The sequence below is a fragment of the Brassica rapa genome, chromosome A07 (genome assembly GCF_000309985.2).
Source record: "Brassica rapa cultivar Chiifu-401-42 chromosome A07, CAAS_Brap_v3.01, whole genome shotgun sequence".
Classification (NCBI taxonomy): Eukaryota; Viridiplantae; Streptophyta; class Magnoliopsida; order Brassicales; family Brassicaceae; genus Brassica; species Brassica rapa.
The window spans coordinates 23,509,450-23,537,062 of record NC_024801.2 but is presented as its reverse complement, the minus strand read 5'-3'; the positions used below and the strand labels follow the sequence as shown (position 1 = coordinate 23,537,062).

The window sequence follows — 27,613 nt, the reverse complement described above, 5'->3', positions numbered from 1 at the left end:
ATCTAACTGATACTTAATCACCTTAGTTAATTTTCCTGATGCAAAAATTCATATTCTTTGACATTCAACCTAAAACTAGATAGACTTTCATAATTTAGCCAATAGCTTTGTAACGTTAAAATCAAATTGTGTTAATACATAAATTATCTTATTAGTGTTAGAGATAAAAGACCAAGTTTCAATATTTAATTTCAAAATGAGATTAGTAATGCAGAAAAAGATCATATATAGGTTCTCAATTGAAAGCATTATCAGCTTTAGGTTGTCAAAGTACACGTGCATCAGCAACCTTAGCGAACAGAGATAATCGGAAGAATGGGCTATAATCCTGAGGGATACTTGTAACACTTAAGTTTATTGTATCTAATAATAAAAAAATATAAATATAAAAAAGAGAGAAAACCTAGAACATAATAAACTGATAGATAAAAAAGACCAACCATACAAAAGACCTAATTAACATGCATAAACATAGCCGAATATAAAGCCAATAATTTTAATTTTACACAACACCAGTACAAAAAATAGACAATGAGTCGAGGAATAATTTGCTAACCACTCATTCAGAAAAAATAAATGACGAAACAAACAAAAATATGCTTATAAATTCCCAAAGACATGTGCTTGTTCTCCAAAAAGCAATCATAAACAATAAAACCTGAGACATCGTTTCTCATTGTTTAAGCCAAAATAATTTTTTTTAAAGTAAAAAAGTAAAGAAAATGAGAGCCTCAAGAAGACTCTTATGGAAACTGTCTGTCATTGTTTTGTTGGCACTCTATTCTCAACCATCCTTCTCGGAGGTAGAGAACTGCCCTGCCGATGCTGGTTCATCTGATACTGGGAACAGACGCGAAGCCGCCGAGCTAAAACCACCAGACCTTAGGGCTGATGGTGTCGACACCGACCCCACCCCCAAAGGTCCTGAAATGAATTGGCCCGGAAAATGGGAGTTGTTCCTGAAGAACTCTGGCGTATCCGCTATGCACGCCATTCTTATGCCAAAGATCAACAAAGTCCAGTTTTATGATGCAACCATTTGGAGAATTTCAAAGATCAAGCTCCCTCCTGGTGTACCTTGCCATGTTTATGACACAAAGACAAATGCCATTGATTGTTGGGCTCACTCCGTTCTCGTCGATATCGAAACCGGAAACATCAGGCCTCTCGCGGTAAAAATAAAACTACTCATTACTATTGTTCTGCCAAACAGTATGAATATTTGAAATATAGACTCTAAATTACATGTTAAGATTTTTTTTAAAAGTTATATTTGGTGGCTAAATACACCAAAGTGTTTGGTAATTTAATTGCAAATCTTTTCCAAAAGCACCCCTTTCACATGCTTAAAATACATATCTGAATATAATTAAACATTTTAAGATTTGATGGAAATAATATTGGCAGCTTTCAACGGACACATGGTGTTCCTCAGGAGGCTTAACCATAAATGGGACATTGGTAAGTACAGGAGGGTTCCAAGGAGGAGGAAACACGGCGAGATACCTTTCCACCTGCGACAACTGCGGTTGGGTGGAGTACCCAACCGCATTAGCTGCAAGGAGATGGTACTCAACACAAGCCACTCTCCCTGATGGCAGTTTCATCGTTGTTGGAGGCCGAGACGCGCTCAACTACGAGTACATCAATCAAGAAGGGGTCGACAACAAGAAACTCTACGACTCGCAACTTCTTAGAGAAACCGATGATCCAGCAGAAAACAATCTATACCCATTTGTTTGGCTCAACACCGACGGTAACCTCTTCATGTTCGCCAACAACCGTTCCATCCTTCTTAACCCGAAAACAAATAGAGTCATCAGAGAGTTCCCTCAGCTCCCTGGTGGTGCTCGTAACTACCCTGGCTCCGCCTCCTCGGCTCTTCTCCCCATCCGCCTTGACGTCCAAAACCCTGCCGTCATCCCTGCTGATGTCCTCATCTGTGGTGGTGCAAGACAAGACGCATTCTACCGCGCTGAAACCAAGAAGATCTACGAACCGGCCTTGAAAGACTGCCAAAGAATCAGCATCAACAGCAAGAACCCCGTGTGGATCACAGAGGCAATGCCAATGCCGCGTGTCATGAGCGACGCTGTCCTCCTCCCCAACGGTGAAGTCATAATAATTAACGGTGTAAGACGTGGAACCTCGGGATGGGGTAACGGTAGAGATCCACTTTTCTCCCCGATCATATACGCTCCAGACAAACCGTTAGGCCAACGTTTCAAAGAGCTCGCGCCTTCCCCTATTGCTCGCGTGTACCACTCCATCGCACTCGCTCTCCCCGACGGTAAAGTTCTTGTAGGTGGAAGCAACACTAACGACGGTTACAAGTTCGATGTTATGTTCCCAACCGAGGTCCGCCTCCAGAAATACTCGCCGCCTTACCTTGACCCGGCTCTCGCCGACTTGAGACCAAGTATTGTGACCACCGCTACACCGAAACAGATCAGGTACGGAGAAAGGTTTAACATAAGGATCCACCTCAACCAAAAAGATGTGACGAAGGAGAATATTAAAGTAACAATGTCGGCACCACCGTTTACTACACATGCTGTGTCGATGAACATGAGGTTGCTCATCTTGGGTATCTTTGATATCAAGAGAGAGGTTCGCGACCTTCATCAGATCCATGCCATTGCTCCTCCGAGTGGAAAGGTTGCTCCTCCTGGCTATTATCTTCTCTTTGTTGTCTACAATGGTGTGCCGAGCGTTGGAGAATGGATCCAAATCGTCTGATTTTAGTTTTCCTATAAGGATAATAATAACGACCATATTTTTGATACGAACCCCTCACCCATAATTTATGTAAAATAAAACCATCTTTTTGCTTATTGTGAATAATAAATTTTTGATACTTTTAAATTATTAATGTACGTTTTTTCTGATTGAAATAAGAGAATTGAGAAAACCGTTGCCATGTATATGGGAAATAATTTGTAAAAAGTAGTTACCTCAAATTTTATACTATTTTTGTAATAAATTGTTACGATGTTTTTGATTGAATGTATTTATGAAAAGTGATATTTAATTTAGCGTAGTTCAAGTAATTTTTCAAAATATTAGTCGTATGAATTTTATTACCCAACTTTTGATTACGTTTATTTGATCCAACAACTATACATATGGAAGAATTATAAAAGCTCATCATATAATATAATAATAAAACTAGATTTATTTGCGTTTTGGTTGATTTGAAAATATGAAATTATGCACAAATTTTTTTGATTATATAATAATGTTTCATTCATTTAATTTCTTACGCATTATTTAGCTGTATTTTTAAAGAATTAAAATTGAAATGAGATTATCATCTTCTTAACACATCTCACATTCAAAATCTTACAAACTTAATATATATTATGCGTGTCGTAATCTGATTAATTTGAATTTTGCTTCCAGATATCTTGATTCATGAGCATCGTTCAATTATACTTTCTGATAAAATATAATTTAATTATGTATCAAAAAGAAAAGTATTAATGCTAAAAATTGATAAGGGAACGTGGTCCATTTTATTCTATTTTTTTATAAATCGACAGAATAAAAAACCAAAAAAAAGGGATAGAGAGCTTTATCTTCAGCGTTGGCTTCACTCGACGGAGGAAAGGTAGCTACCGCTTGCTTGGTTCACAATCACAGACAGACTCGAGAGGAGGAGACTGTGAGGATGAGGATAATCTCAACGGCCTCCACCATCCGACCTTCCTTGCTAGGCTGCGTCTCTGCATCATCTCCTCGCTTCCCCGTCGTCTCCAGGAATCTCTCTTTCTCCCGTAATCCTCCTCCTCCTCCTCCACCTTTAGATTCATCATCAATCGTCGTTGACTACACAGATAGATATAGATAATAATTTTGAAATCAAACATTTTTTCAATCGATTAGTTATCTTTTGATCATTCTTGTTTTGTGTTTCCATAGATGTTACTCAGTCAAAGCTTTTGACTTTGAGAAGAAGCGTGAGCTGCTTAGGAGTAGCTGAATCTGGAAAAGCAAGCACGGCCGCTACTGAAGAGGATCTTCTCAAGTGGGTCAAAGATGACAACAGAAGGATGCTTCACGTCGTTTACCGTGTTGGCGATTTGGACCGGACCATAAAGTACATTCTTACAAGCTGGTTTTCTCTGTTAATACCAGAGAGACTTAAGATTAATTAAAGCCATCTGATTGGTGCAGATTCTATACGGAATGTCTTGGAATGAAGCTTCTACGCAAGCGTGATATACCGGAGGAGAAGTATACAAATGCTTTTCTTGGTTATGGTCCTGAAGATTCGCACTTTGTCATTGAGCTCACTTATAGTAAGTCTTATCTGTATCTAGAGCTCCAAAGTACTGTGCTTTATTTAGCTTTATGGTTTGGCTTATATGTTAAGTGTTGTTTTGTTTCCAGATTATGGAGTTGACAAGTATGACATTGGGGCAGGTTTTGGTCACTTTGGTATTGCTGTCGACGATGTGAGTCTTCTTGTTTTATTCAAGTGTTTCCATTTCATGAGTCTTGTTTCTTAAGAAGTGAACTTTCTTTCTTTCTTTCCAAAAAGGTGGCGAAAACTGTAGAACTTATAAAAGCCAAAGGGGGCAAAGTAACAAGGGAGCCTGGTGCTGTCAAAGGTGGCAAAACTGTAATCGCATTCATTGAAGATCCTGATGGTTACAAATTTGAACTCTTGGAGAGAGGTCCTACACCTGAACCTCTTTGCCAAGTTATGCTCCGTGTTGGTGATCTCGACAGGTCCATCAAATTCTACGAGAAGGTTAAGTCCTATGAAATCGTTGTGCAATGAGAGAGTTTATTAGCCTTAACAATATGTGTTTTATCTGATATAGTCTTGGTTCCTTTATTTATAGGCTTTTGGAATGGAACTTCTGCGCACAAGAGACAATCCAGAGTACAAGGTAACATGATATGCCTCATTAATCTAATTCTCACCTGTGTGACTGTAAACTTCATTTTCTATATGTATTGTTTTTTCTGTTCAGTTTTTACGTGCGAATCCTACTAAGCTTGTTCGTTTGATTGGTTTGGTTTGGTTTATTTGTCTAAAATCGCTTGCCGTGAGTGATTGTTTGCAGTACACAATAGCTATGATGGGATATGGTCCAGAAGACAAAACTGCAGTCCTAGAGCTGACATATAACTATGGTGTCACTGAATATGATAAAGGAAATGCTTATGCTCAGGTAAAGAGTAAATTTCTATATAGAGAGAGAGAGGTAGCTATAGTTTCTAACTTGTAAAAAAATTATTGTCAGATTGCAATAGGAACGGATGACGTGTACAAAACCGCAGAGGCTGTTAAACTCTTTGGTGGGAAAATCACGAGGGAACCTGGTCCCTTACCAGGTATAAGCACGAAGATCACCGCATGTTTGGATCCAGATGGTTGGAAGTCGGTAAGATTCTGGTTCTGAGAGAGAGAGATAGGTTCATCATTTTCATGGAAATAGCTCTGACTAAGTGTGTTTGAGTTGCTAACCTTTTGGGGCTTTGCAGGTGTTTGTGGACAACGTTGATTTTCTCAAAGAACTGGAGTGAGAGGAGAAAGGAGGCCACCAGAATGGCTAGTTTCATAGCTATGAAGGCAACAGGAGGATGGGTTGTTTGTCTTACATCAGCTGGGGTCTCATATATCTATCTCTGAGTGGGAGTGTTTAGTTTGTTCAAAGTGAATGGTTTTTTTTTCAGAGTCTAGTGTAGTTAATTCTACAGGATGTCCCATGTTGCGTCTTGTATATCAGTTCTACTTATACCTTATTGCCTTTGAAATAAGATGACAAATGAATGATCAACCCAAAAGATATATCCAAACTTTTGGCAAAAGAAAAAGAGAGAGTATTTGCACACTGTATAGATGGTTGACAAAAAGTTATTGGTGAAATGACAAAAGGTTGTTAGTGGTTATGCTTTATGTCTTGATCAAGTTGGACTCCAATTAGTCCGTGCATGTTTCCTAGTTCATAGAAACTCCATCGATTTAGTGGTTTGATTAAAAATTCATCAATGTTATTATATTAAGATTTGAGTTTTGGATACTAGAAAAGCTGGAGTTATACAAATTATGAAGAAAACTTATAAGAAACCTGTAACATGGTGTAAAGACACAACACAGAGTATAAAGTACTTCAGATAAGAAAATTTATAAAGCTGAGTTCTCCGAGTGTTTTAGTTTTTGAATATATTAGGTATTTACGGATATATATATATATATATATATATATATATATTGTTTATACATTTTATTTTAGGTAGTTGTTTATTCCAAAACAAAATGTAATTAATATTTTAGCTAGTAAATCGTATTTTAAATAGTCGGATACTCATTTGATTCTCGTTTCAGTTTTTTTAGATATAGAAAATAAGAATCTTTGAATATAAATGATTTTTGGTTTAATTTTGTTGGTTCGGTTCGTTTAGATTTTCGGTTAAAGTGGGTGGACATAGCGTGCATGTTGTTTTCACCTCTATTAGCTAAACCTACTTCCGATACAATTGATTAACTTTATGGGAGATCAGTATCTCATTAAGGACATTCACCACCACCCCCAAAAACATTGGAAGCTGCAAATGTTAAAAAAAAAAAAAATACAAGCGCCAATACTCTCCCTCCTCAACATTTTGGTTTCCCTCTCTCTCTCTCTCTCAAAATTTCGAAATCCATTTTCGTTTTCCCTCCCCCCACAATCCGTTATCCCTTCTCCTAAATTGCTCTCTCCTGTGAATCAATCTGGAGAGTACTCGACGAACCCAATTGAAAAGTCTCTCTCTCTCTTTCGAATTACATTTCTAGGGTTTAACTTCTTATTGCAATGACTTTGGATGACGTGAAAGCAGCCTCGAAGCGCAAATCGGATCCTGGCGTTCGAGTCATCGGAGGAAGAATCTACGACTCTAGCAACGGCAGATGCTGTCACCAGGTTAGAACAACAATAACTACTCTCATACTCTCTGATCGATTCAGCTTAGATCAGTTACTAATTTCGAATTGAGCTCCCCAAGATTCCCAATATCGAATGTGTGGGGATTGAATTTGGTTTTGTTTCTCTTTGCAGTGTCGACAGAAGACGATGGACTTCGTTGCCTCCTGCAAGGCCATGAAGAAGGAGAAGCAATGTCCCATTAGCTATTGTCATAAGTGCTTACTCAACAGGTTTGCTTTTTATTTCGTGTTTTCTTTTTTTTTTAACTTTGGTTATGTGTATAATGATTTGATTTATAAATAGGTATGGTGAGAAGGCAGAGGAGGTGGGTGCCTTAGTTGATTGGCGTTGTCCTAAGTGCAGAGGCATCTGCAATTGCAGTTTCTGCAGGTAACATTCTCACATCTTCCTTATTGCTTTTGAGCTTATTAAGAGAGAGAGAACAATATGATCTTACAGGAAAAAACGAGGCCAAAGCCCAACAGGGATATTAACACACAAGGCTAAAGCAAGTGGCCTGTCATCAGTCTCTGAGCTTCTTGAGGTTGAGGGTCATGATACCTTTTCTTATCAGAAGAAAAAGCCTAAGCTGGTACTTAACGCCCCATTTCAAGTATTTTTAAAAACCTATTATTATGCTTATTTGATTGTATTGTTTATGCAGGAGAACGTTTCAAATGGAGGTAGAAGTTGCAGCACTGACTGATTCTATTTGTTTGATTTGAAAATGTCTTACGAAAGAGAGACTAAGACTTAACGGTTTTGATGTTATGAATCACTCAGATGTTGTTCCCAAGGATAGCAACAAAGCGGTGGGGAAGATCAAAACCGCTTCTCCAAAGGCAAAGCTGGTATTCAGTTCTCTATCTTATTCAAAGTTTATTTGAGATGAAGCTTCCTATTTTTTATATTATGCTTATTTGATTATACTGTTTCTGCAGGAGGATGCTTTTGTTGAAGGTACAAGTGGCGTCTGTTTGCTTTGATGTTGTACTAATATGGAGACTAACAGTTTTAATGTTATGAATCAGATGTTGTTGCCAATGAGAACAACAAAGCGACAAGCAAGACCAAGAAAGTCTTGAATAAGACCAAAACTAGCTTTCCAAGGGCAAAACCGGTATTCATCTCTCTATCTTTGTATTCTAAGGTTTTTATGATCTAAGCTTCATTTTTTTTATATTATGCTTATTTGATTATATTGTTTCTGCAGGAGGATGTTTCCAATGAAGGTACATGTGCTGTCTGTTTGCTTTGAAGTTTTCCTAATACGGAGATACTAAGACTAATTGTTTTCATGTTACGAATCAGATGTTGCTAAGGAGAACAACAAAGGGGCAGGCAAGATCAAGAAAGCTTTGAATAAGACCAAAAATGGCTTTCCCAAGGCAAAATCGGTATTCATTTCTCTATTTTATATATAAGGTTTTTGCGATCTAAGCTTCATTATTATATCATACTTATTTGTTGTATTGTTTCTGTAGGAGGATGCTTCTATTGAAGGTACATGTGGCATCTGTTTTGCTTTGAAGTCGTCATAAAACGGAGAGACTAATTAACAGTTTTAATGTTATGGATCAGATGTTGCCAAGGAGAACAACAAAGCGGCGGGCAAGATCAAGAAAATTAAAGCCACTAACAAAGTGAAAGAGGAGGAAATTCAGATTGAAGCTAAACTTCCTAATGGTACAAGTTTGACTAATGTCTCAGGCATTGATATACCCACTGAAGAAACTGGAAATGTATTGCAGTTTCTTGAGTTTTGTTCAGCCTTTGGAAAGGTATTGGTTATTTGACTTATCATCTGTAATCATTCCTTGTGCTGTTTACACTCTTAATCTGTGTTTTATGTTGGACTTTTCTGTTAGGCTCTCGATTTGAAGCAAGGGCATGCTAAGTCTATTGTTGCTGCGGTTTTTGGAAGTGGGCGTAACACAAGGAGGCAACAATATTGCTCTGTTATACCGATGATGATCCAGTTGATGAAATTAATATCACATGATAGAGATATGTATGAGTGCTTTTCATTCTGCCCTCGAAAAAAGTAATTATATGGATGTTCTTGTTCTGATGCATCTGAATGATTCTTACAGGTCTTTGTCTCTAAGTGCAACTGATAGCACTTGGTTCAGCTCTCTTGGAGAGTGCTTATTGCAATCAGGAGTTATGAGTGATGTTTTCCGACCTGAAACTTTCAAATCAGGTGTCTCTGAGTACAAGAAGATGGATGCATCAACAAGGCTCAAGCTTCTCAACTTCTTATGTGATGAATCACTTTGCACGTTGTATGTATTCACATTCACTTTTCTGGTAATTTATGCCTCGTTATGATTTAAAACACGTGTGTGAAAAATATTCTAGGAAAATGAGGAATTTCATTGAGGAACAAAGTAAGGAGTCTGACACAAAGGAAAGAGAGGCAAAAGAAAAGGCTGCAGCTGCAAAGGAAAAGGTATTTCTATAATTTGCAAGATGATTTTAATCAAAGCTAGTTGTGTTAAATTTTCGTTTTTTTTCCTTATAGGAGAAACAACTGAGGCAGAAGATGCAAGGTGATCTTGTCAAAGCCCATATGGAAAAAAACGGAGCTCCATTGTCCATTGAAGATCACCACAAAGTTTTGGCTCAAATAAAAGCTGAAGCTAAAGAAGCTTATGGAGAGATGCTGAAGGCAACATCTAGAAGTAAATCTAAATGCCCTTAAAACTATTTATCATCAATGGTCTTACAAATGTCTGTCGTGTTTCATGCTTAAACTGATGTAACCTGTTTTGCAGAGAGGCAACGATGTGATGCTGTTAGAACTGACCCGATCCTTTTGAATGATGATGGTCTTGCTCTCTGGAAACTAAAGTGCTTTGAGGAAGAACCAAAGTTTTTGCTTCAAGGTTTGAAACTTACTCAAACTCTTTGTTTGTGTTTTAGTGCAAGTGTTTCAAATCTCATTTTTTTATTCATGCACAGATGTAGGAGGAACCTTTGATGATTTATCTCCACATGAAAAATGGTTAGCTTTCAAGCCTGAGCAGAAACAAGAGATAGAAAAGTATATCTCTGCCAATAGGTAAGCTAATTCTCATGGAGAGGCTATTTGTTAATAGTCGGATTTGTAAAGTTAAAGATGATCAAATTCTTGGGCATGAAACAATATCAGTTCTTGCTTCTATTTTGTAGGATGAAAATGATGCTAGCACAAAAGAATGCAAATGTGGAAATCAATTAAAGAACGAGAATTGGCCATCATTCAACTTTCAGTATTCTGAAAATTTAAACTCATATCTTCTCTTTTGTCATCTTGGCTTCTTTTGTTCAGTTCAGCTTAATTATGTTGTATGATATGGGCATGATATGCTTGTTCTATGCCTCGGACTCTTAATATAGTAGGGAAAACTCAATCTTGTATGTTTCATTATTATTTTTGTATCAACATCTTTGGTTATATAGAAAATGTTGACAAAAAAATTTAAAGCCCTTTCAGAATGAATACATATTAGTTTTGCTTATTCCTTATAATCTTAATTTATTCGTACAAGATTAATTTGTCAAAATAACAGTCAGTTTGATTAGGTAAATAGTGAAGTGACTAATACTATGTAAGTGGATTAGTCTTGTCTTGTTTATACAATCCGCTCTATGTATTTCTAAACCTGGAGGGGCTACGGTGGCTCGGAGATGATAGCCCGGAATGTGTACGGGGGTGGCTCGGAGATGATTGATATTTAAGGCTTCGAATGGTGATAAACAAAACTGTACTACACCACAGTTAACAAAAAATTATATATGTATGTTTTTGTTACTGTTAAAACAGCACTCAGTTATTTTCCATTTGGATCCTAAGCCTAACTTCTTCCGTCTCAGTTACAAACAATGGCATGGCCACACCATCACCACCCTATATCTACGCGTTTTATTGCCAACCCCTATATCTATGCGTTTTATGATGATTAATAGTTGTGTCTAGACTTTTTGATGTACCTCAGTTTAAACGCTTTTGGACAAGAATTAGACCCCAAACACAAAAGCACTATGAATATAAAATCATGACGTTAGATTGAACTAGTTGTTAGAACAAACTGGGATAAAAGGTGCCGTATTTTCACAAAATAAATAAATATATTTATCAATTTATTTGTGCAAATGCTCGACCATTTACTAAGTTTGCCCAATTGTATAACTTGCGTTTTTACACTACTGAATCATTCAGCTTCCCCTAAAGCTTCGAGTCGATCCAACTTTTCATAGAAGCAACATACTTTAGATTGTATTTATAGTCTACTTCCCTTGAAATCTTCGACTTATCCCGCTTCTCATAAAAAGAAGCTATCCCCACGCTGATAACATGTGTCAGCCTTCCCCCGATTTTTACAGATCCATATGGAGTTTTCAAAATATCCTAATGTGATCCAAATTCGACCTGGTTTGTTTTATTTTAATTCAAAACCCTTGGGTTTATTTTATCTAAGAATTTTTAATACATGCCATAACGATTAATAAACAGGTTTCTATACGGCCATTAACCAATAGTATACTGATTGAAGTAAGAACATGTATTGCATAAATTATACTTTCCAACAACTAGTTACGACTTACGACTCCATTATTTATATAGCTTTATAATTATTATAAAAAATTATCTAACAAGACATGTAAAGTCCGTCATTGTCGACCTTTGAAGAGGCAAAGAGCATGCTCTTCACAGGATTATCACATGTCGACCGGTGTTCATCCGTACATTACATGTTTTATTATACAAGACGCTGTGCAACACTTGTGTTTCTAGAAAAAAAACACTCGTTTTATTTCTTATTAACTAAACATATAATTTATCCAGTTTAATTAATTTAATCCCTTAAATAATCAATAGACCCTACAATAAAGATGAACAAGTAAAAATACAAGAAACTTTCGGATTCATTTCTGGATCCGAGGGTTCAAGGTAATGCGATAAGTTTAATGGTATTGTCTCGTATTTGTCATATCATTGGGGCATTTATGTCCCCACATAACATGTTTAGGACTCACGACCCCAATAAAAATTTAGTAAAAAAATTCATCTCTAATAATTATTTTCAAATATTATAAAGAAATAATTTCAAGAATGTTTTCTTGAACTGTTTCGACTATTTCTTATATCAAACGTAATTTCAATTATAAAATTTTAGATTTTATTTTCTAAACACTTTTTTTTTGAAAACTATAAAATTTTAGATTGTTATTTTCCTTTTTGCCAAGTAATAAATTAGGAACAGTATTTTTTCCGGACAACATTACTGTAACACCAACATAATGCTGATTAATTTTGTCATTCACAGCATAACGAATAACAAAGATTATAATGTTAAAGTTAGTAATATATAGAGGGTGTTTGGTTGGACTGTATCAACATAACCTTAACTGTAGAATTTATTAGTTTATTTGAATTTTTGATGTAGCGTAGCAAATGTAGGTTGTATAAATTAAATAAGAAAAAGAATAAAAAAGGAAAAAGATTCCTACAACAATATTTTTTTTGGTTTAGAAAATAAAGCTTCTACAACACTTTTTTTTAAAAAAAAAATTGGTTATACCTTTAAAAACTACATAAAACATTGATTGGCAAATTTTATGGTTGTAGATAGAAATTAAAGCTAAAGTCACTTGATATAGCCAAATTAATCACCACCATAGTAGCTATAAACCATACAAATGTACTATTTAATTCGTTTTTAGCCATTGAACAAAGATTACAAAGGAATCTAACCAAACCCACGCATTTAAAAAATAATGGGTTAGAAATAAAATATAGTAATATGTTGCGTAGGCTCTAGCATTCTTAAATTATTAATGGGAAATCGCATTATAAACCTTTAAATGGGTACTTACTAACATTTTAATCTCTAATATTTTTGACAACCACTTTAAACTATTAACCTTCTATTTGTACGACAAAATACCTTCAACTTGACTTAGTTGTTCATCAAGTCAAGAATATGACCGAAACTATTCATTTACGGTCAAAAATGACGAGCCGTCAGTTTTTAAAATAAAAACAACTAAAATTAAATAATATTAGAAAACTAAATAATTTTTTAAAAAAATAATCTAATTTTTAAATTTGTTACATGTTCAAATAATTAATCTTAAACTTTCTAAAACTAAATAAATATTCATATAATTTTATAAGTTTTCAAAAATTTAAGAAAAATAAAAATGTTGACTTTCTAAAAAAATCAGTAAAATTATTCTCAAAAAAATTCAAACCATAAAAAAAATTCAAACCTTAAAAAAAATTTAAACTTATAAAATTTCAAGTAATTTGAATTTTTAACTTAACTTATAACTACAACCACTTCGAAATTTTTAATTTTCTGAAATTTTAGATAACTTATAGAATTGTTTGAATATTTTTTTAGTTTTAGAATGTTTAAGATTAATTATTTGAACATGTAATTTTTTTTAAATACGCTTTTCAAAAAATCATTTTTCTTATTTTATTTAATTTTCTGATTGTATTTATTTTTAGTTAGTTTTTATTTATTTATATTAAAAACTGACACGTCGTCACTTAAATGAATAGTTTTGGTTACCTTCTTACTTTAGTTCTCAAAATTTAGGAGTCTTCGTGATTCAACATCCTAAGTTAATCAGTATAAATAATCAGAACTACCGATGCTGAAACAAAATATCGGGTTTGATGCTAAGCGGTATGTTGTACCATTTTAATGGTTAGCATTCACAAAAACAAGAAAAACTATGAGTATTAGCATTTGATTCTTACTACTGTTTCTTACTTGTAATTAATCTGTTGTCCTTTAACACTCTTTAACCGCTAATTTATAAAATAATGGTTTCCAAAGGATTAATCTCTTCTAGAGCTGCAGCTTACGGTGTGCCAACAACATGTTATTGTGACTCTCACTTCAAAGAAAATTGGAAATCCTTATTGAAGATTCTACCGCTTCGCTCAAGAGGTACGTATTTACTAGCTAGTAGAAAATATTGTAGCCAAAAGATTACAATGGAGCTTGATATGAAGGTAAGTATTCTAGATGCAAAACATATTTGTAAAAGAAGTAAATATATGAAACATACGTGGAAAAGAACTGATGATTGATATCGATTAATTTATCACATTTCACAGTTTTAATTCAATATGTGGAATTATAGTTTAGGTAGTTTAATAATTAAAATTTGAAGTTTAGGAGGTTTAGTGATGAAGTTTAAGTTTTTTTTGGGGCGGATTAGGTCTACTGATGTTAGCCCTATTAGCTGGTGTAAAGTTACTGAACTTTGGAGTAACTCTTACTAATGAATCAGCGGTTGTTATTTTAATAACCAAAGTATTCAGATTTTGGGTTAATTAGTTTGCAAAAAAGTTAGAGATGTCAATGATACTTGATCCGACACACGATGACAAGGACAGCTTCCAAACTCCACAGTATCATACAAGAGAAAAGAACACAATGCGCGTGGGGTTGCTTTAGATTCCTTTGTAAATCTTGCTACTTCTTAGAAATTTGACATGGCACTATCTCTAATTAAGAGAGAGAAATAGACACTCTTTTAGTTTCGAAATAAAAAATATCAGGCTCCTTTTTCTTGATATACAAAAGAATATATTATGTCATCATGTATGATGAGATAAAGTATGGGATACAGTTCCCTTGTTAGTTGTTTCTTTTTTCTTTTTATTATCTATAATGGGTATGATGTATACGTGTATGTGAGTATATATAGGTTAAGTCTTACTCTCTTTGCACAACATCTTTATGGGTCTCACTTTCTCTCCCTCACTCACGCATACTCTCTACTTTCTCACACACTCTCGTTAGAGTTTTATTTGTTTTTTCTTGACTAAAGGTTTCTCTCTCGTTAAATTTTGTTATCATGAAAGACACCAAGAAGAAGACTCCATGCAGCAAGAAGCTTGGAGGATATTTGAGAGAGCAAAAGGGACGGCTGTACATCATCAGAAGATGCGTGGTCATGCTCATTTGTTGGAGTGACTAAACATTTGCGGCTCCTCTACATATACACATCAGTACTAGATAGCATATTGTGCTCGCAATATCTATTTTTGTTGTACTACTGATTTATGATTGAAGAGAGGGGTTGGATCTTTGTGGCTATAAGCGATGCGAGATGAGTTCACGAGATGGAGTTCCTTTTATCTCCGAGGTGTTGCTCCAATATAAGTTTAGATAATAGTTTTTTTTTCTTGAATTAGCTAGCATGGAAATGAATAATTAATTAGATCATGTTTTTATATTAGTGTATGATATAAAGTAAGGAGAGAAAACATGAGCACAGTTTGTCAATGCATATAGGATATTTTCTAGGGAAATATATTTTCTCTCGCTGACTCTCTTCCAAGTCTTCATTATTGTTTTGATATTTAACAATAATAATAATCATAGAATAATAATAATCAAAGATGCCAATTACTACTATTTTTATTGTTGTGCTTAATTGTACTTGTCAGTTACTCTTAAAACTGGATTTAGTTCCATCAGAAAATGATTTTAACACTTTAAACAGAAATATACATTTAGCACGTACCATCAGACATGCGCACGCAGATATCAAACTGAAAGTGATATGCAAAAACTATTCGGTGATTGGATATTCAGAAGAAAAAAATCTGGTAACATAAGAAATTGTGAATAGAAGTACTTTGGCATTTACGAATATTAAATGAAATTCAGTATCAATCATATCAAACTTTTCATATATTGCCTCTATTTTGAACATTCAAGCACATGTGTTTGTTTGAACCTACCGACTTAAATTCAACAACATTATTAAATGCGACTGTTTACATTTACATTGACAATTTTTTAAATTTCATTTATTATTTTTAGAAATAAAAGCCAAGATCTATCAGTGGCTGGAGAGAAAAGGATATTTCACCAAAATAACAAGACATGATTTTGTAAAGGAAAAAAAGAAAGAAAAATAGTCACTAGTGTCTACTGTTTTGCATTGTGGCTGTGAATGTATACTGCGGGAAGGGTGTGGTTGTTGGGTTAAGTGGGTTTTAGTTACCATTCAACAAATATTAAAATGAAAAGCAAAGTGCGTTTCTCAAATGATTTGTTCCGCCATTGAGAATCGTGTCAGTACAAAATTACGAACCGCTTTGCATTTTATTCACCTCTCATTTTTGGTGTGGTTAAGTGCGGTCAAGTGCGGTCAATCTCTTTTTTTTTTGCTAATTAATTATATCTAGCCTTACTATAGCTTCCTTAAATAATTATTGTGATCAAATATCTCTAAAATTAATATAAATTTATTTGATCAGTTTACACAATATTTCAAATTACTTTTTCAAAAATATTAAAATAAATTAAAGCATATAACTATTGTTTTCAAAACCGGACCAATCCGATAGTTTGAACCTGGTTCGACTATGAACCACCGATTACATAGCCGAGTTAGGTAATCATTTGTTCGACCATGAACCGGTTACATAGCCGGGTTAGATAATAATTTGTTTGACCATGAACCGATTTATTAAATAGATAAAAACCATTAAAACTATCAAAAATCTATAAACCATCTATATTAACATAAAATTAGTTTATAGTGTCTTAAGTTTTAAATTCATTTATTTTTTAATTATGTATAATATTTATTAGCATTAATTTTAAATTTATACACTAAGTATATATTAAATAAAATTATTGAACCATGTTTAATCTGGTCAAACCATATTGAACCGTGATTCAAATATGATCCGATTTAGCTTCTGGTCTAATTTTAAAAACACTGCATATAACCGAAACATATTTAGTTATATTCGAAGTGACAGGTTGAGTTGTAGATGCATGCTTTAACTTTATTTTTTTTCTAAAACTTCTAAAATTAACAATTATGTTTTAAAGTCAATTTTAAAACTACATCAAAGAGAAAATAAAATACGGTTGTTAACCCTTTATTTACTAAAGCAATATTGTTTGTGGTGTAGGAAAATATATAGTAGTATAAACTTTAAAAATAATGTAGTATCATTTATTTTTAGCTTATAAAATATAAATATATTATATATATATATCAAATAATTTAAAGCTGTTATTTATATGTCGAAATATCCAAAACTATTATTAATATTTCAGCTATATAAATATTTTTTAAATAGTTAATATATATATTTTTTAAAATTATATTAGTATCAGTGATTTTTAGTGTATAAATATAAATTATATTATATATATCCCGCAGTTACACTATTCATTATAAGTGTCACCATTCATATCTTATTTTGAACCGCACCGCTTAGACAAACCGCAGTTGTTCCGCAGTGTGTGTTTCTCTTACACAAACCGCAGTTAAACCGCACCGCAGTATTCAATCCTCTTGTTCCGCACCGCTTAATCCGCTGTTACCATTCGGAGCCTGTGTCTTATTACCGAGTTTGGGAGATATACTGATTGATATGTATTGAAATATACAATGCATTACTTGATTGATATTCAGAAGAACTGACAAGATATTCAAATCTTACCAATGAGAACGTGCCGCGACTGAGGAAAAGTATACATACTCATAGTGATGACAGCTTTTATGTCTGCCCACGGGCAAATGCCGATGTTCTAGGACCCATACACCATCAGATCCGATCGCCACATCATCTCCAATAAATAGGACCCACACCTTGTGTCATTTTAGTCTTAGACCCCAAAGAGCCATTAGGATCGTTTTGTGGTCTCATGGTTGAAAAATGAAGAAGTCCGTTTGTAATTACCTCTTGGCGATTGTGAGTTTTGGTGATTCGAGATAAGACGGTTATAAGAGAGTTAGCATACATAACTAATATGATATTTTTATTCTTGTAATCATTTGTCTGAGCAGTTGAAGAATAGCGATCAATTTGACAAGTCAGCGTATTTTTATTTTTAAACATTCCTTAATTATAATCAATTAGTTATAATCTGGTGGTAAGACTTGCTTTAAGGTAAGGTTGGAATTTGTTAGTTTTGTATTCATTTTTCCATAAATATATTGTTTGACCTAGAGATATGTTTTAGATCTTATTAGAAAACATGTACCTAGATTAATTGTCAATCTTTTCCTCCTGAAAATTTAGTTGGACCTTGGTCTAAACACCTTCAGTTAACAATAAAACATTCCTTAAGCGTTCCGATCTATTGAACCGACACTTATCAATGTAGGTTTTAAATATCTAAAAACTATAACACCAAAATGTGGGTTGAGTTGTCTGTGATCGTAATTTCATGTAGGCGGATCTTTCGAAAACTATTTTAACTAAATGTGTATATGTTGTAATAAATGTGTAGACGATACATAGATATATATGTGTTTAGACTTTAGCTGTCTACTTTGATCCATTAATACCACATAGAGGAAAGCAATATAGGTATACTGATAAACACGCAATAGCTTTGATAGTTGGTGAATGGTTTGGTTATGTCGTTTAACTTTTGACTTTATTTGGTTATTTTAAAATAACTGTTTAGAGTACAGTAGTAGACATTTCCAAAATTAACTTCAAAACTTTAAATACAAAGGTTTACATGTTCTAATAATTTTTTTTTTTGATAACCGAGTGTCCTGACTCAACTGTGGTGATCCAGACTAGAGACTGAAGCGAGCAAGGACGCTGCCAGGGGGTCACCATGTGACTCACCGTGAACGGTCTTCGGGCTCGGAAGCTGGGGGATCCGCATGTAAATTCTCCAGTAGCCGGATTTCGAATCCAGATGACAGAACTCACAACCGTGAACCTTTTATCAACAAAATCAGTATAGACTCATTATCAAGATTGACATCTAAAACCAGTATAACTACTTTATTAATAAGTCACATTCTCTTCATATAGAAGTGTATAAGTTGTTCTCCAAACATAAACTCTTTTTTTTGTTTAATGTAAAACGTTTATTTTTCTTCAGTCACATAAAATCCTTTTTTCCAGGATCAAATAACCCATAGACATCACAATACATAAACTTACCTCTCCACCTTCATGTAACACACTTATAATATCTCATGTAGTATTTCATGAACGATACGAAACTCTTTAAAAACTGTGTCTTAAAAAACTGGATCTGGTTCGGTATCTTAAAAAACTTATAATAATTCAAATATTAAAATTTATAATATATTAATTGTTTTGGATAAATTTGATATTTTAGTTTTTTTGGTTACTTTTGGATATTTTTAAATACATTTAGATATAAAACTAAACTGGTTATTTCGGATAAAATGTGTTATTTTTCTATATATTTGAGTTATAATAAGTCAAATCCAAACCGAAACCGATTTTTTTGGGTTCATTTGGATATATCCGAAAATATACGGATCCGATCTGATATTTAGAATTATCCGATCTGTACCAATTTTCTATATCCAAATTATCCGATATTCGAAATATTCAATCTGAACCCGATCCAATACCTGAAAGCCTATGCCTATATATATAGTAGATATAACCTGAAATAACCCATGTTCGGAACTACGCTAGGCGCTAGTCGGGCGGCAACTCCAGACCTAGCGAGTTATCAAAAAATCGGAGATTACGTGGAGCGTAGTTTTAAATACAATTTAATATACTTAGCTAATTTTAAACATGGTGACACATGTTCTTAGACATAATTATATAATTTTTTATATATAATTTTAAACAACTTCTTTTTGATTCGTCGAACATTTAGATTATGGTGTGTTTGGTACGAAAAAATCCCTAATTAATGTAATTATGTGTTTGTTTTGGGTTTGATAGCTAATTATAATTATTTAGTAATGAATAATTACACAAAATCTATCAATAATGAGTAAAAAATAATCAACCGTGTCTCACTTTACACTAACGAAAAAAAAACTTAAGCGGTCTAGGGGGGAATTAGGCGATCAACGCGAGAATTAGGCGGTCTTACGTGAGTCAACGCCTAACTATACCAATTTAGGCATATTCGCCGCGATCAACCTCCGAACAACGCGTAGGCGGCTAGGCGGCCGCGTTTTTGACCCGGGGAAATAACCAATCAAAGAGATGACTACGGAGATTTACTCAAACCTAACTATATAACTCATCCAACAGTTAGGCTCCGAATGGTAAATGCGGTTTGATCGGCGTGGGACAAGCAGTATAACTGTGGTGCGGTTTTAATCAGTTATAAAAACGTATAGATATATGGTATATGTAAAAAAAATTTGTTATTCAAAGTGAACAAATGGTGCGGGACGGGACAGTTCGTAACATTCAAATTCTTAATCACTCATATATACGATCATGAATCCATGATCATGGATATTTTAAAATGGTCCTCGAGTGGATCTTTCGAATAATTTGTTCACTTTGAATTAGATCGCACGAGATTCGTTGATAATTTGTTCCTTATATTTAAGCATTAACCTATATGGGTTTTTTTTGTTTATTAAAAGCATTTCAGCAGCCCATCATTATACCGACAAAGCCCATCTTCCATTGTCTTATTTCCTTTTCCATATTCTCCTAACTGGAACTCCTAAGGAAGTTTTTAGTTGTAAGCTAATTGTACTACCTGATCAATACTATTAAAAGGGAAAGAGTGTCAAAAAATCTACCTATGAAAGTTGTTTGGGCCATTTTCTTCTATTATATTTTGGTAACCCTATATATTATAACAATATGTGACCATCATTAAAATTTTAAAATAAAAAACAAACACATCTCGATAAAGAATATATGGAAAATATGCTAATGACTATTATCTTACCAAATACAGGAGAAGTTAGATGTTTAAGATTTTAATGTTCTTCCGTCATATAGCCAAAGGGAATAAAAAGCCCATTAAAGTTTATTGATAATTGTATTTGTACCTCTCAAACCAATTAAACCAATAAAACATGTTTCATCATTTGGCAACATTACCAATCTCTGCATAATTGGGTTCATATAAAAATGTCAACAAAGAGTGTAAAATCAAGGAAATTCAATTTTGTGGAGTATCAGGAAATTCAATTTGTTCGAATAAAAACATTAAATGATTTGGATAATTTTAAATAAAAAATATCTGATATTTTGGGTATTTCAATTTTGGGTAATATCGAATAAAAATATCTGATATTTTGAATAAAAAATATTGGGGTATTTCAATTTTGGGTAATTTGGTTTATAAATAGTAGTTTTTAGATATTTGGTTATTTAGAAATCAAATATAATTATTATTTATTGGTATATAATTTGTATTTTAAAACTCAGGTACCCATTTGGTTCTATGTTCGGTTTTAATTTTCGGCTTCAGAAATATCATATCTGCTGGGTTATTTAAGAAATTAATTTCAATTTTGGTTTTGGGTTTTTCTGTTTGATATGGTTCGGTGCATGGTTCTATGTAAATGTACCTAGATCTATACACTATTTTTTTATTGAAATTTATTTTTAAAAAATATTTAATTTCGAAAACAAACCCGCGCTTAGAAAGCGCGGGTTAAAATCTAGTTATTATTTTAAATTACGTGGACAAAAAAAATCTGTACACAAGGTAAACGCTCAAAACTCTAAATAGTTTCGATGATAAATATTTTTGTATGAAATTAAACAAACAAAACTATAATAACAGTTTCAATCGTTCTACTATTTGACAAACAAAATTATATTGCCTCATATAATAGAAAAATTTGGCTTACAGCTGACTGCATGTTGTTTTATTAGTGACTTACTGCTTGATAAAACAGTTACTTTCATAAAAATATCCACAAACTTAAAAATTACTCTTTTATATATATTCATATATGTATATGTGTGTTTGGGCTAAATTTATCATCAAATATTAGTTAAAAAACATTGCCAAGTATAATTTAATATTTAAGACGTGAATCAGGTGCCGTATCTAACTTAGTTTAGATAACCGTTATTGGTCTTACGGAGTACTTCAAGAAGTCTGGTTCTCCTCTTATAAAGGTCGGAAAATTTTAACCTCATTGTTAGTTGGTATGTTATGTCTTAGTTTAGATGGAATAGCGTTTGAATCAAGGTATGTTATGTGTTAACTACAAAATATTAAACGAATTTTCTATGAACCATTTTAGTTACAAAATATAAGAAAACTAAAACATATATATGTCGTTTATAAAAATATAAAATAATTTAAGCCAAGCAGTAGAAAACTTGAACTTATGTCGCATAATTTTTACAACTCTTTTGATTAAAGTTAGAATATTATAAATTGGTTAAAAGTTATTATACTGAAAATTATATAGAGAATCTTGCAAACTCTGGAGCTTGTATTGAAATTTACTTTTAAGTGACTCAAGTGTTGAGTAAATCTGAAATCCCAAAATAAGATATGAGATTCTATTAATAAATTTACAATAAAAATCTAAACCTCTTTAGCTATATACTAAATTTGAAACCGACACTTACATTATTTCTCATTTAAATTGTAAATATTTGAATTTTAAATAACAAAAATGACGTTCCTACACTGATGAAAATCTGGTGTGACTATTTTTGATGCTGATGATTATTTCAACTATGTTAAATTGGAATATCATAAAATGTGTCCAAAATTTCCATGAAATCGTTTCATCTCTCCTTATCTTAACAAGTCTTTCTTTCATAAACTCAAATAGTTAAAGTAACCAAAGCACAAATCAAAATCAGTCAAAACTAGGGGTAGAACACAGTCTACATTTCTAGCAATAAAAAATATCAAACAAAACCCTAAACCCAAAATAAATAAATTAATTAAAACATAAATCCAAAAAAAAATAAAGCCTACATTTAAAAACTAAAATCCAAACTCTTAAAACCTAACTTTCTAATCCTTCAAAAGATACATTTCCTAAATTTCAAAGATTCAAATTGTCTTTAAAAAATTTAAAGAAATTTCTCAACTTTACCCCTATAAACTATCGTATTTCTAATTGTTTTTAAAATGATACACTTTGCTTAAACATGATATTTTATGTGGTTTTACAGAAAAAATATGTAACTGTTGACAGTTGTGCCCATTGATATACGAACAACCCTTGACTAATAGCTAGGGACATCAAAATGAAAATTTGGAAACGACAAATCTTTTCACAATCTTTATGGAATCGTACGGGGGAACCAACTCAGGTCATTAAAGCTTCTTTTTGACAAAACCCTAGAAAAAATGATAATGTTTTTTTTTTCTGTTCAAAGAAAAAATGATAATGTTTATGTTGTATATACAGAACAATATATTCCTGATAAAAAACTTTCACAAAACAAAAAAACTATTTTCCTTCATAAAAGTAAAATAAAAACCACCAAAAATAACAGAGTTGAATTTTCATAGCAAATAGGTAGAATTAGTAACCATTAGATAAAGGGCTCCGCTGGACAAAAGAATAGCAGATCTATATATCAAAAACAAATCGAAAGAAAAGCAGATTATAGGAAAACAACAATACAAAATACTTTACATTCAAGAACATCGGTGTATCCTGAGTCTTAAAAGACTGGTCTTATCATCGAATGGAAACAAATCCCTTCACAGGTCGTTTTCTGTTGTTGAATTTTATATATCAGGACCACTTCTCAAATTTATTGGACATGTCAGAAATTGCCATTGCCAAGACTAAATACGAAAATACCTACTTGTATGTGTATATATACATAGTAAAAATATATATTCTAAGATGATACTAAAAGTGGTTGAGTTTGAGGTTAATTCCCAGTATATAATCGCATTAACCAGTATAGGATCGGGAATCGGAAACCCTAAGTAAAATTTAAACCCTAGGCTAAAGAAATCAATCCGTAATTGAAACGATATACCTAAATCAGATTCAAAATCATCTTTTGCAAGCAGATCTTCAGTTAATGAACAAAAACTCATGCCTTGGTCACTCTACGGTTAACCACTTCCTTGCTACGCATCTCATTCATGCATACTATCTCTATAGATTTTCTTGTCTTGGTATGAGAATTGTACGCTTACTCTCCTCTCTCTCGCTCCCACTCTCTTTCTTCTTTTCTATTTCCTCTTTTTAGCTGATTCTCTCTTTTGATGATGTGAAAGTTGTGGTCTTGTTTCTAAAAGAAAACTACAATTATTGATTCTTGGTTCTTGATTCTTGATTTTAAATTTGTGAAGGTCCTTAAGCTCGGTGATGTCTTCTTCCAACAATGATTACATTAATGGTAACAATGGAGTGTACCCTCTCTCTCTTTACCTTTCTCCACTCGCTGGCCATCAAGACATCATCCGTAATCCCTATAATCATCAGCCAACACCATCTCCGGGCCAAATGGTATCAGCAGTGCCTGAGTCTCTGATGAACTACATGTCTTTTAGCTCAAACCGTGCTGTGAATCAGCAAGGGTTCAAGATTCCTGAGGTGTCTAGAGAAATCAAGAAGGCGGTGAAGAAAGATAGGCATAGCAAGATTCAGACGGGACAAGGTCTTAGAGACAGGAGGGTAAGGCTTTCTATTGGAATTGCTCGCCAGTTCTTCGATCTCCAGGACATGTTGGGGTTTGACAAAGCCAGTAAAACATTAGACTGGTTACTCAAGAAATCAAGAAGAGCCATCAAAGAGCTTGTCCAAGAAAAAAAGCTCAACAACACTGATGAAGATTTTGGAAATATAGGAGGTGAAGTTGAGGAGGAAGAGGATGGCGATAAGAGCTTTTTGTATGGTTCAAGCCCTGATTCTTGGGAAGAAGAAGTGGCATGTGAGGTCAAGAAGGCACAGAAGAGAAATAAGAAGATTGAACTTAGCAACATATCTTCAAAGGAATCAAGAGCCAAAGCTAGAGGAAAGGCAAAGGAGATGACCTATGATCATCCAGAAACCATCTCCGAGATCACACAAACTGAAACCATGGACCCGCTCAAGAGGTCTATAATCTCCAATGAAGGAGAACACATGACACATTCTCTCTACAAGGAAGCAACCCAAGAGTTCGATAGTCAAGAATGTATCTTAAGCAAGACGAAGGTCAATCTTCCCACCAATATGGATCAAATTTACAACCAGAATTATGGAACGTCTATGTTGAAAGATCAGGGTTCTAGCAGCAACTATAATAATATTCTGCCTCAAAACTTGGATTTTTATTATGATCAAAACTCTTTTGTTGATCAACCCTTTTGTGCAGTCACCAAGACGAGTTTCCCCAGGGGTAATGTTTGGATTCAAGACTCTTATCTAGCTTAAATTATTATTCATATATCTTTGCATTCCATGATATGTTTCTTTTTCTTGTTTTTATCTGGCAGGGTTCCCATAAATCTTGATATTTTCGGAGCAGTAAGCATCAAATTTAAACATGTAAGGCAAAATAATCGCGTGTTCCTCTTGTATGTATATTTATAGTTATTTGTGTTCTTGGAGACATGTTATCTGATCTTCTGTGACACATTGATCAACACATTTCCTTTTTAAGAGTAAGTTTGTAAGCTTAAGATGTATTAGCTAAAGTGGTATTGTAACCTTTAAAGTAATTTGAGGATGAACCAGAAAATGATTTATATATATGGCGAAACCCAATCCAGTCCAACATTAATAATTCGATTAGGTACTACACACAACAATTTTTAGGCCTAACCATTATATATTTTCATAGTTCAACGTTTCACATGCAGATCTATATTAGGTTCGATTCCTCAAACCCTAGTTTCCATTAGGACCCACATTCAGACACATGTAAAGTTTGATTAAGGGGGCGATTGGTTTTCCCGCTACCACCCGCAAACGCAGCTTTTGCGGTTGGTAGCGGTTGTCGGTGGTTTGCAACAATCACTCAGATCGCTCTAAACCGCTTCAAACCGCTTCGAATCTCATAAATTCAAAAGCTGGCTCCAGCTAGCGTTTGCGGTTGCGGGCGGTTGCGGGAGGGTAAATTTTTTTTCTGTTTTTTAAAACAATATATATACAAAAGTAAAAATATTTAATAAAAAATTTAAAATTGAAATTATGAAAATATTAAAATATATCTATTATATTTTAATTAATATTATAAAATTTTATAATAAAACAATTTCAATAAATTTTCAAAAATTAAAATTATAACTTTTTAAATATAAATTTATATTTATTATAATTTTATGATTTTTGATATTTTTATAATTATATTAAATGTAAATATTGTTAATTTATTATTTGACTGTTACCGCATTTGGTAGTTAACCAGTCATAAGTCACCCGCAAATGCACAAATTTTTAACCGCAGTACCAGTCGTACAAATCTCTTAAAACCGCTAGAAACCGCAACCGCCCGCATCCACAAACTCCCGCAACCGCAACCGCTGCGTTTGAACCAGTCAGGCCCTAAGTTACATTGCAAATTGAAATGAAACTTAGCACTAGTGTGTGAAAATGTGGAAGCATGTCTTTGGTTATGTTTGGCCATCCAAATATGTGGAGTATAGACCTTAGCTTTGATATTTTGTCTCTATAATTATATATATCCTCTTGGTCATCAGATAAGGATCTTTGCAGTGATTTATACGTTTTTTCCTTTTGAAGGTATATACTACAGTAATTGGTTTTAAAGGCGTTTAAACTTTGATGTTTTTGGGAAAAGAGGATTTTTAACTTCTACATCTTCGAGTATAATTTAGTGTAAAACTTGTTAGGTTAAACTTCTTTGACCAAAGATGTAAACGAGTTTATATCAGTAGTAAAGGAAAGTTCAATGTTCTGAAGTGATCTGTTTATCTGTTTAAGTCACATTTTGATTACGATCTTTATTAAGTCGCTTATTGCTTCAAAATTTTGTAAACATTCACCATTCGCAGATATTCATTTCAACTTTAATTGTAGTTTAGAATCTAGCGAAAACTGCAAACGATATTCCTCTACAACAAAATCTGACCACAACTCATTTGAAAATCAAGTTAGCTTTCGAAATTATAGTTTATTAGCTAGTATACTTTGTTGTCGCAGTATCATAAAACAAATTTAAATCTGAAAATGTGTGTGGGACGGAAAAAAGAAAATCAAAGATATAGGAAACGTGTAGTTTACTCGTTTTAAAATAAATATTTCAAGAGAATGCAAGATTTGACTAATATTCTGATCATTTTTATATATTAGGGATTCTAATAATTAGCTTCGTAAATAAAATACATATATTGTATAAAATAATTTGAAGTCGACTTTTTATGCTAAAAATGATATGTGTTCCAACAAAGTATTCCAATAGAAATGAACGTTGAAATTTTAGCTCAGCTAATATCTTCTAACTTTTGTTTTCCAAAAAATGCTAACTATACCAGAAAAATACATCATGGGTCACACCTTCAAAAGAACAATACATCGAAGTAAATTATATATATGTAGTTGCAAAGGATATATGCTTGGACAACGTGATGATTTCGTCAAACTTTGGTAGGAAACCGTTTATTTTGTTTTCACAATAAGAAAAAAATTCAAAACTTCAATACTTTAACTGGTCCAATCCCAAAAAACATATGAACAAGTTGGAGAGATTTTTAACTTAGCTATGTGTTGATGGCGGAAACCTGGAAACTATGATCTTTAACTCGCCTTGGGTTCGGAATTATGTGTAAAGCATGGTAGATTATGTGATAATATTAAAGCAAAATTAACGATTTCTGTTACGGACGTACAACACAAACGCTATTAGTGAAAATGTTGTTAGCGTCATATGTATGCTTCTTTAATTTGTTCGCGAGTATCAGTATACATTGTTTTCTTGCTTGTGTGTTATTAAGGTTTTATTTTGGTGTTAACACACATGAAAGATGATACTATATGCTTCGTATACTCGGCAT

General features: G+C 33.3%; 5 protein-coding genes across 10 annotated transcripts; all 5 read left to right on the top strand.

Moving 5' to 3' along the window:
• The first annotated feature begins 400 nt into the window (after window positions 1-400).
• LOC103831162 (aldehyde oxidase GLOX1) lies at window positions 401-2,924 on the top strand. The gene is made up of 2 exons (XM_009107023.3): window positions 401-1,172; window positions 1,408-2,924. The coding sequence occupies exons 1-2, from the start codon at window positions 723-725 to the stop codon at window positions 2,737-2,739; spliced, it is 1,782 nt and encodes a 593-aa protein (XP_009105271.2). The 5' UTR covers window positions 401-722; the 3' UTR covers window positions 2,740-2,924.
• A 589-nt stretch (window positions 2,925-3,513) lies between these two features.
• LOC103831161 (probable lactoylglutathione lyase, chloroplastic) lies at window positions 3,514-5,792 on the top strand. Its single transcript, XM_009107021.3, has 9 exons — window positions 3,514-3,776; window positions 3,922-4,099; window positions 4,177-4,301; window positions 4,393-4,457; window positions 4,544-4,756; window positions 4,851-4,898; window positions 5,076-5,183; window positions 5,256-5,396; window positions 5,497-5,792. The coding sequence occupies exons 1-9, from the start codon at window positions 3,671-3,673 to the stop codon at window positions 5,536-5,538; spliced, it is 1,026 nt and encodes a 341-aa protein (XP_009105269.1). The 5' UTR covers window positions 3,514-3,670; the 3' UTR covers window positions 5,539-5,792.
• Window positions 5,793-6,340: 548 nt separating this feature from the next.
• Window positions 6,341-10,404, top strand: LOC103831160. Of its 4 annotated transcripts, XM_033276225.1 has the most exons (20): window positions 6,351-6,758; window positions 6,835-6,917; window positions 7,053-7,150; window positions 7,224-7,310; window positions 7,380-7,512; window positions 7,585-7,603; window positions 7,704-7,771; window positions 7,862-7,880; window positions 7,952-8,040; window positions 8,134-8,152; window positions 8,232-8,317; window positions 8,405-8,423; window positions 8,502-8,701; window positions 8,789-8,931; window positions 9,014-9,205; window positions 9,282-9,372; window positions 9,445-9,604; window positions 9,698-9,808; window positions 9,885-9,984; window positions 10,095-10,404. In XM_033276225.1, exons 3-20 carry the CDS (start codon window positions 7,068-7,070, stop codon window positions 10,141-10,143), a joined length of 1,668 nt encoding a protein of 555 aa, XP_033132116.1. In that variant the 5' UTR covers window positions 6,351-6,758; window positions 6,835-6,917; window positions 7,053-7,067; the 3' UTR covers window positions 10,144-10,404. The 4 variants fall into 4 exon arrangements, with proteins under 4 accessions (XP_033132115.1, XP_033132114.1, XP_009105266.1 ...); XM_009107018.3 differs by having other exon boundaries at window positions 6,349-6,917; XM_033276224.1 differs by lacking the exons at window positions 8,134-8,152; window positions 8,232-8,317 and having other exon boundaries at window positions 6,341-6,917.
• A 3,249-nt stretch (window positions 10,405-13,653) lies between these two features.
• Window positions 13,654-15,349, top strand: LOC103831158. The gene has a single exon (XM_009107017.3). It carries the CDS (start codon window positions 14,787-14,789, stop codon window positions 14,907-14,909), a length of 123 nt encoding a protein of 40 aa, XP_009105265.1. The 5' UTR covers window positions 13,654-14,786; the 3' UTR covers window positions 14,910-15,349.
• Window positions 15,350-20,656: 5,307 nt separating this feature from the next.
• Window positions 20,657-25,678, top strand: LOC103831157 (transcription factor TCP1). Of its 3 annotated transcripts, none has more exons than XM_033276221.1 (2): window positions 20,657-23,788; window positions 23,966-25,678. In XM_033276221.1, the coding sequence occupies exon 2, from the start codon at window positions 23,982-23,984 to the stop codon at window positions 25,029-25,031; it is 1,050 nt and encodes a 349-aa protein (XP_033132112.1). In that variant the 5' UTR covers window positions 20,657-23,788; window positions 23,966-23,981; the 3' UTR covers window positions 25,032-25,678. The 3 variants fall into 3 exon arrangements, with proteins under 3 accessions (XP_033132112.1, XP_033132111.1, XP_009105263.2); XM_033276220.1 differs by having other exon boundaries at window positions 20,657-23,799; XM_009107015.3 differs by having other exon boundaries at window positions 20,658-24,996; window positions 25,094-25,293.
• The last annotated feature ends 1,935 nt before the right edge of the window (window positions 25,679-27,613 follow it).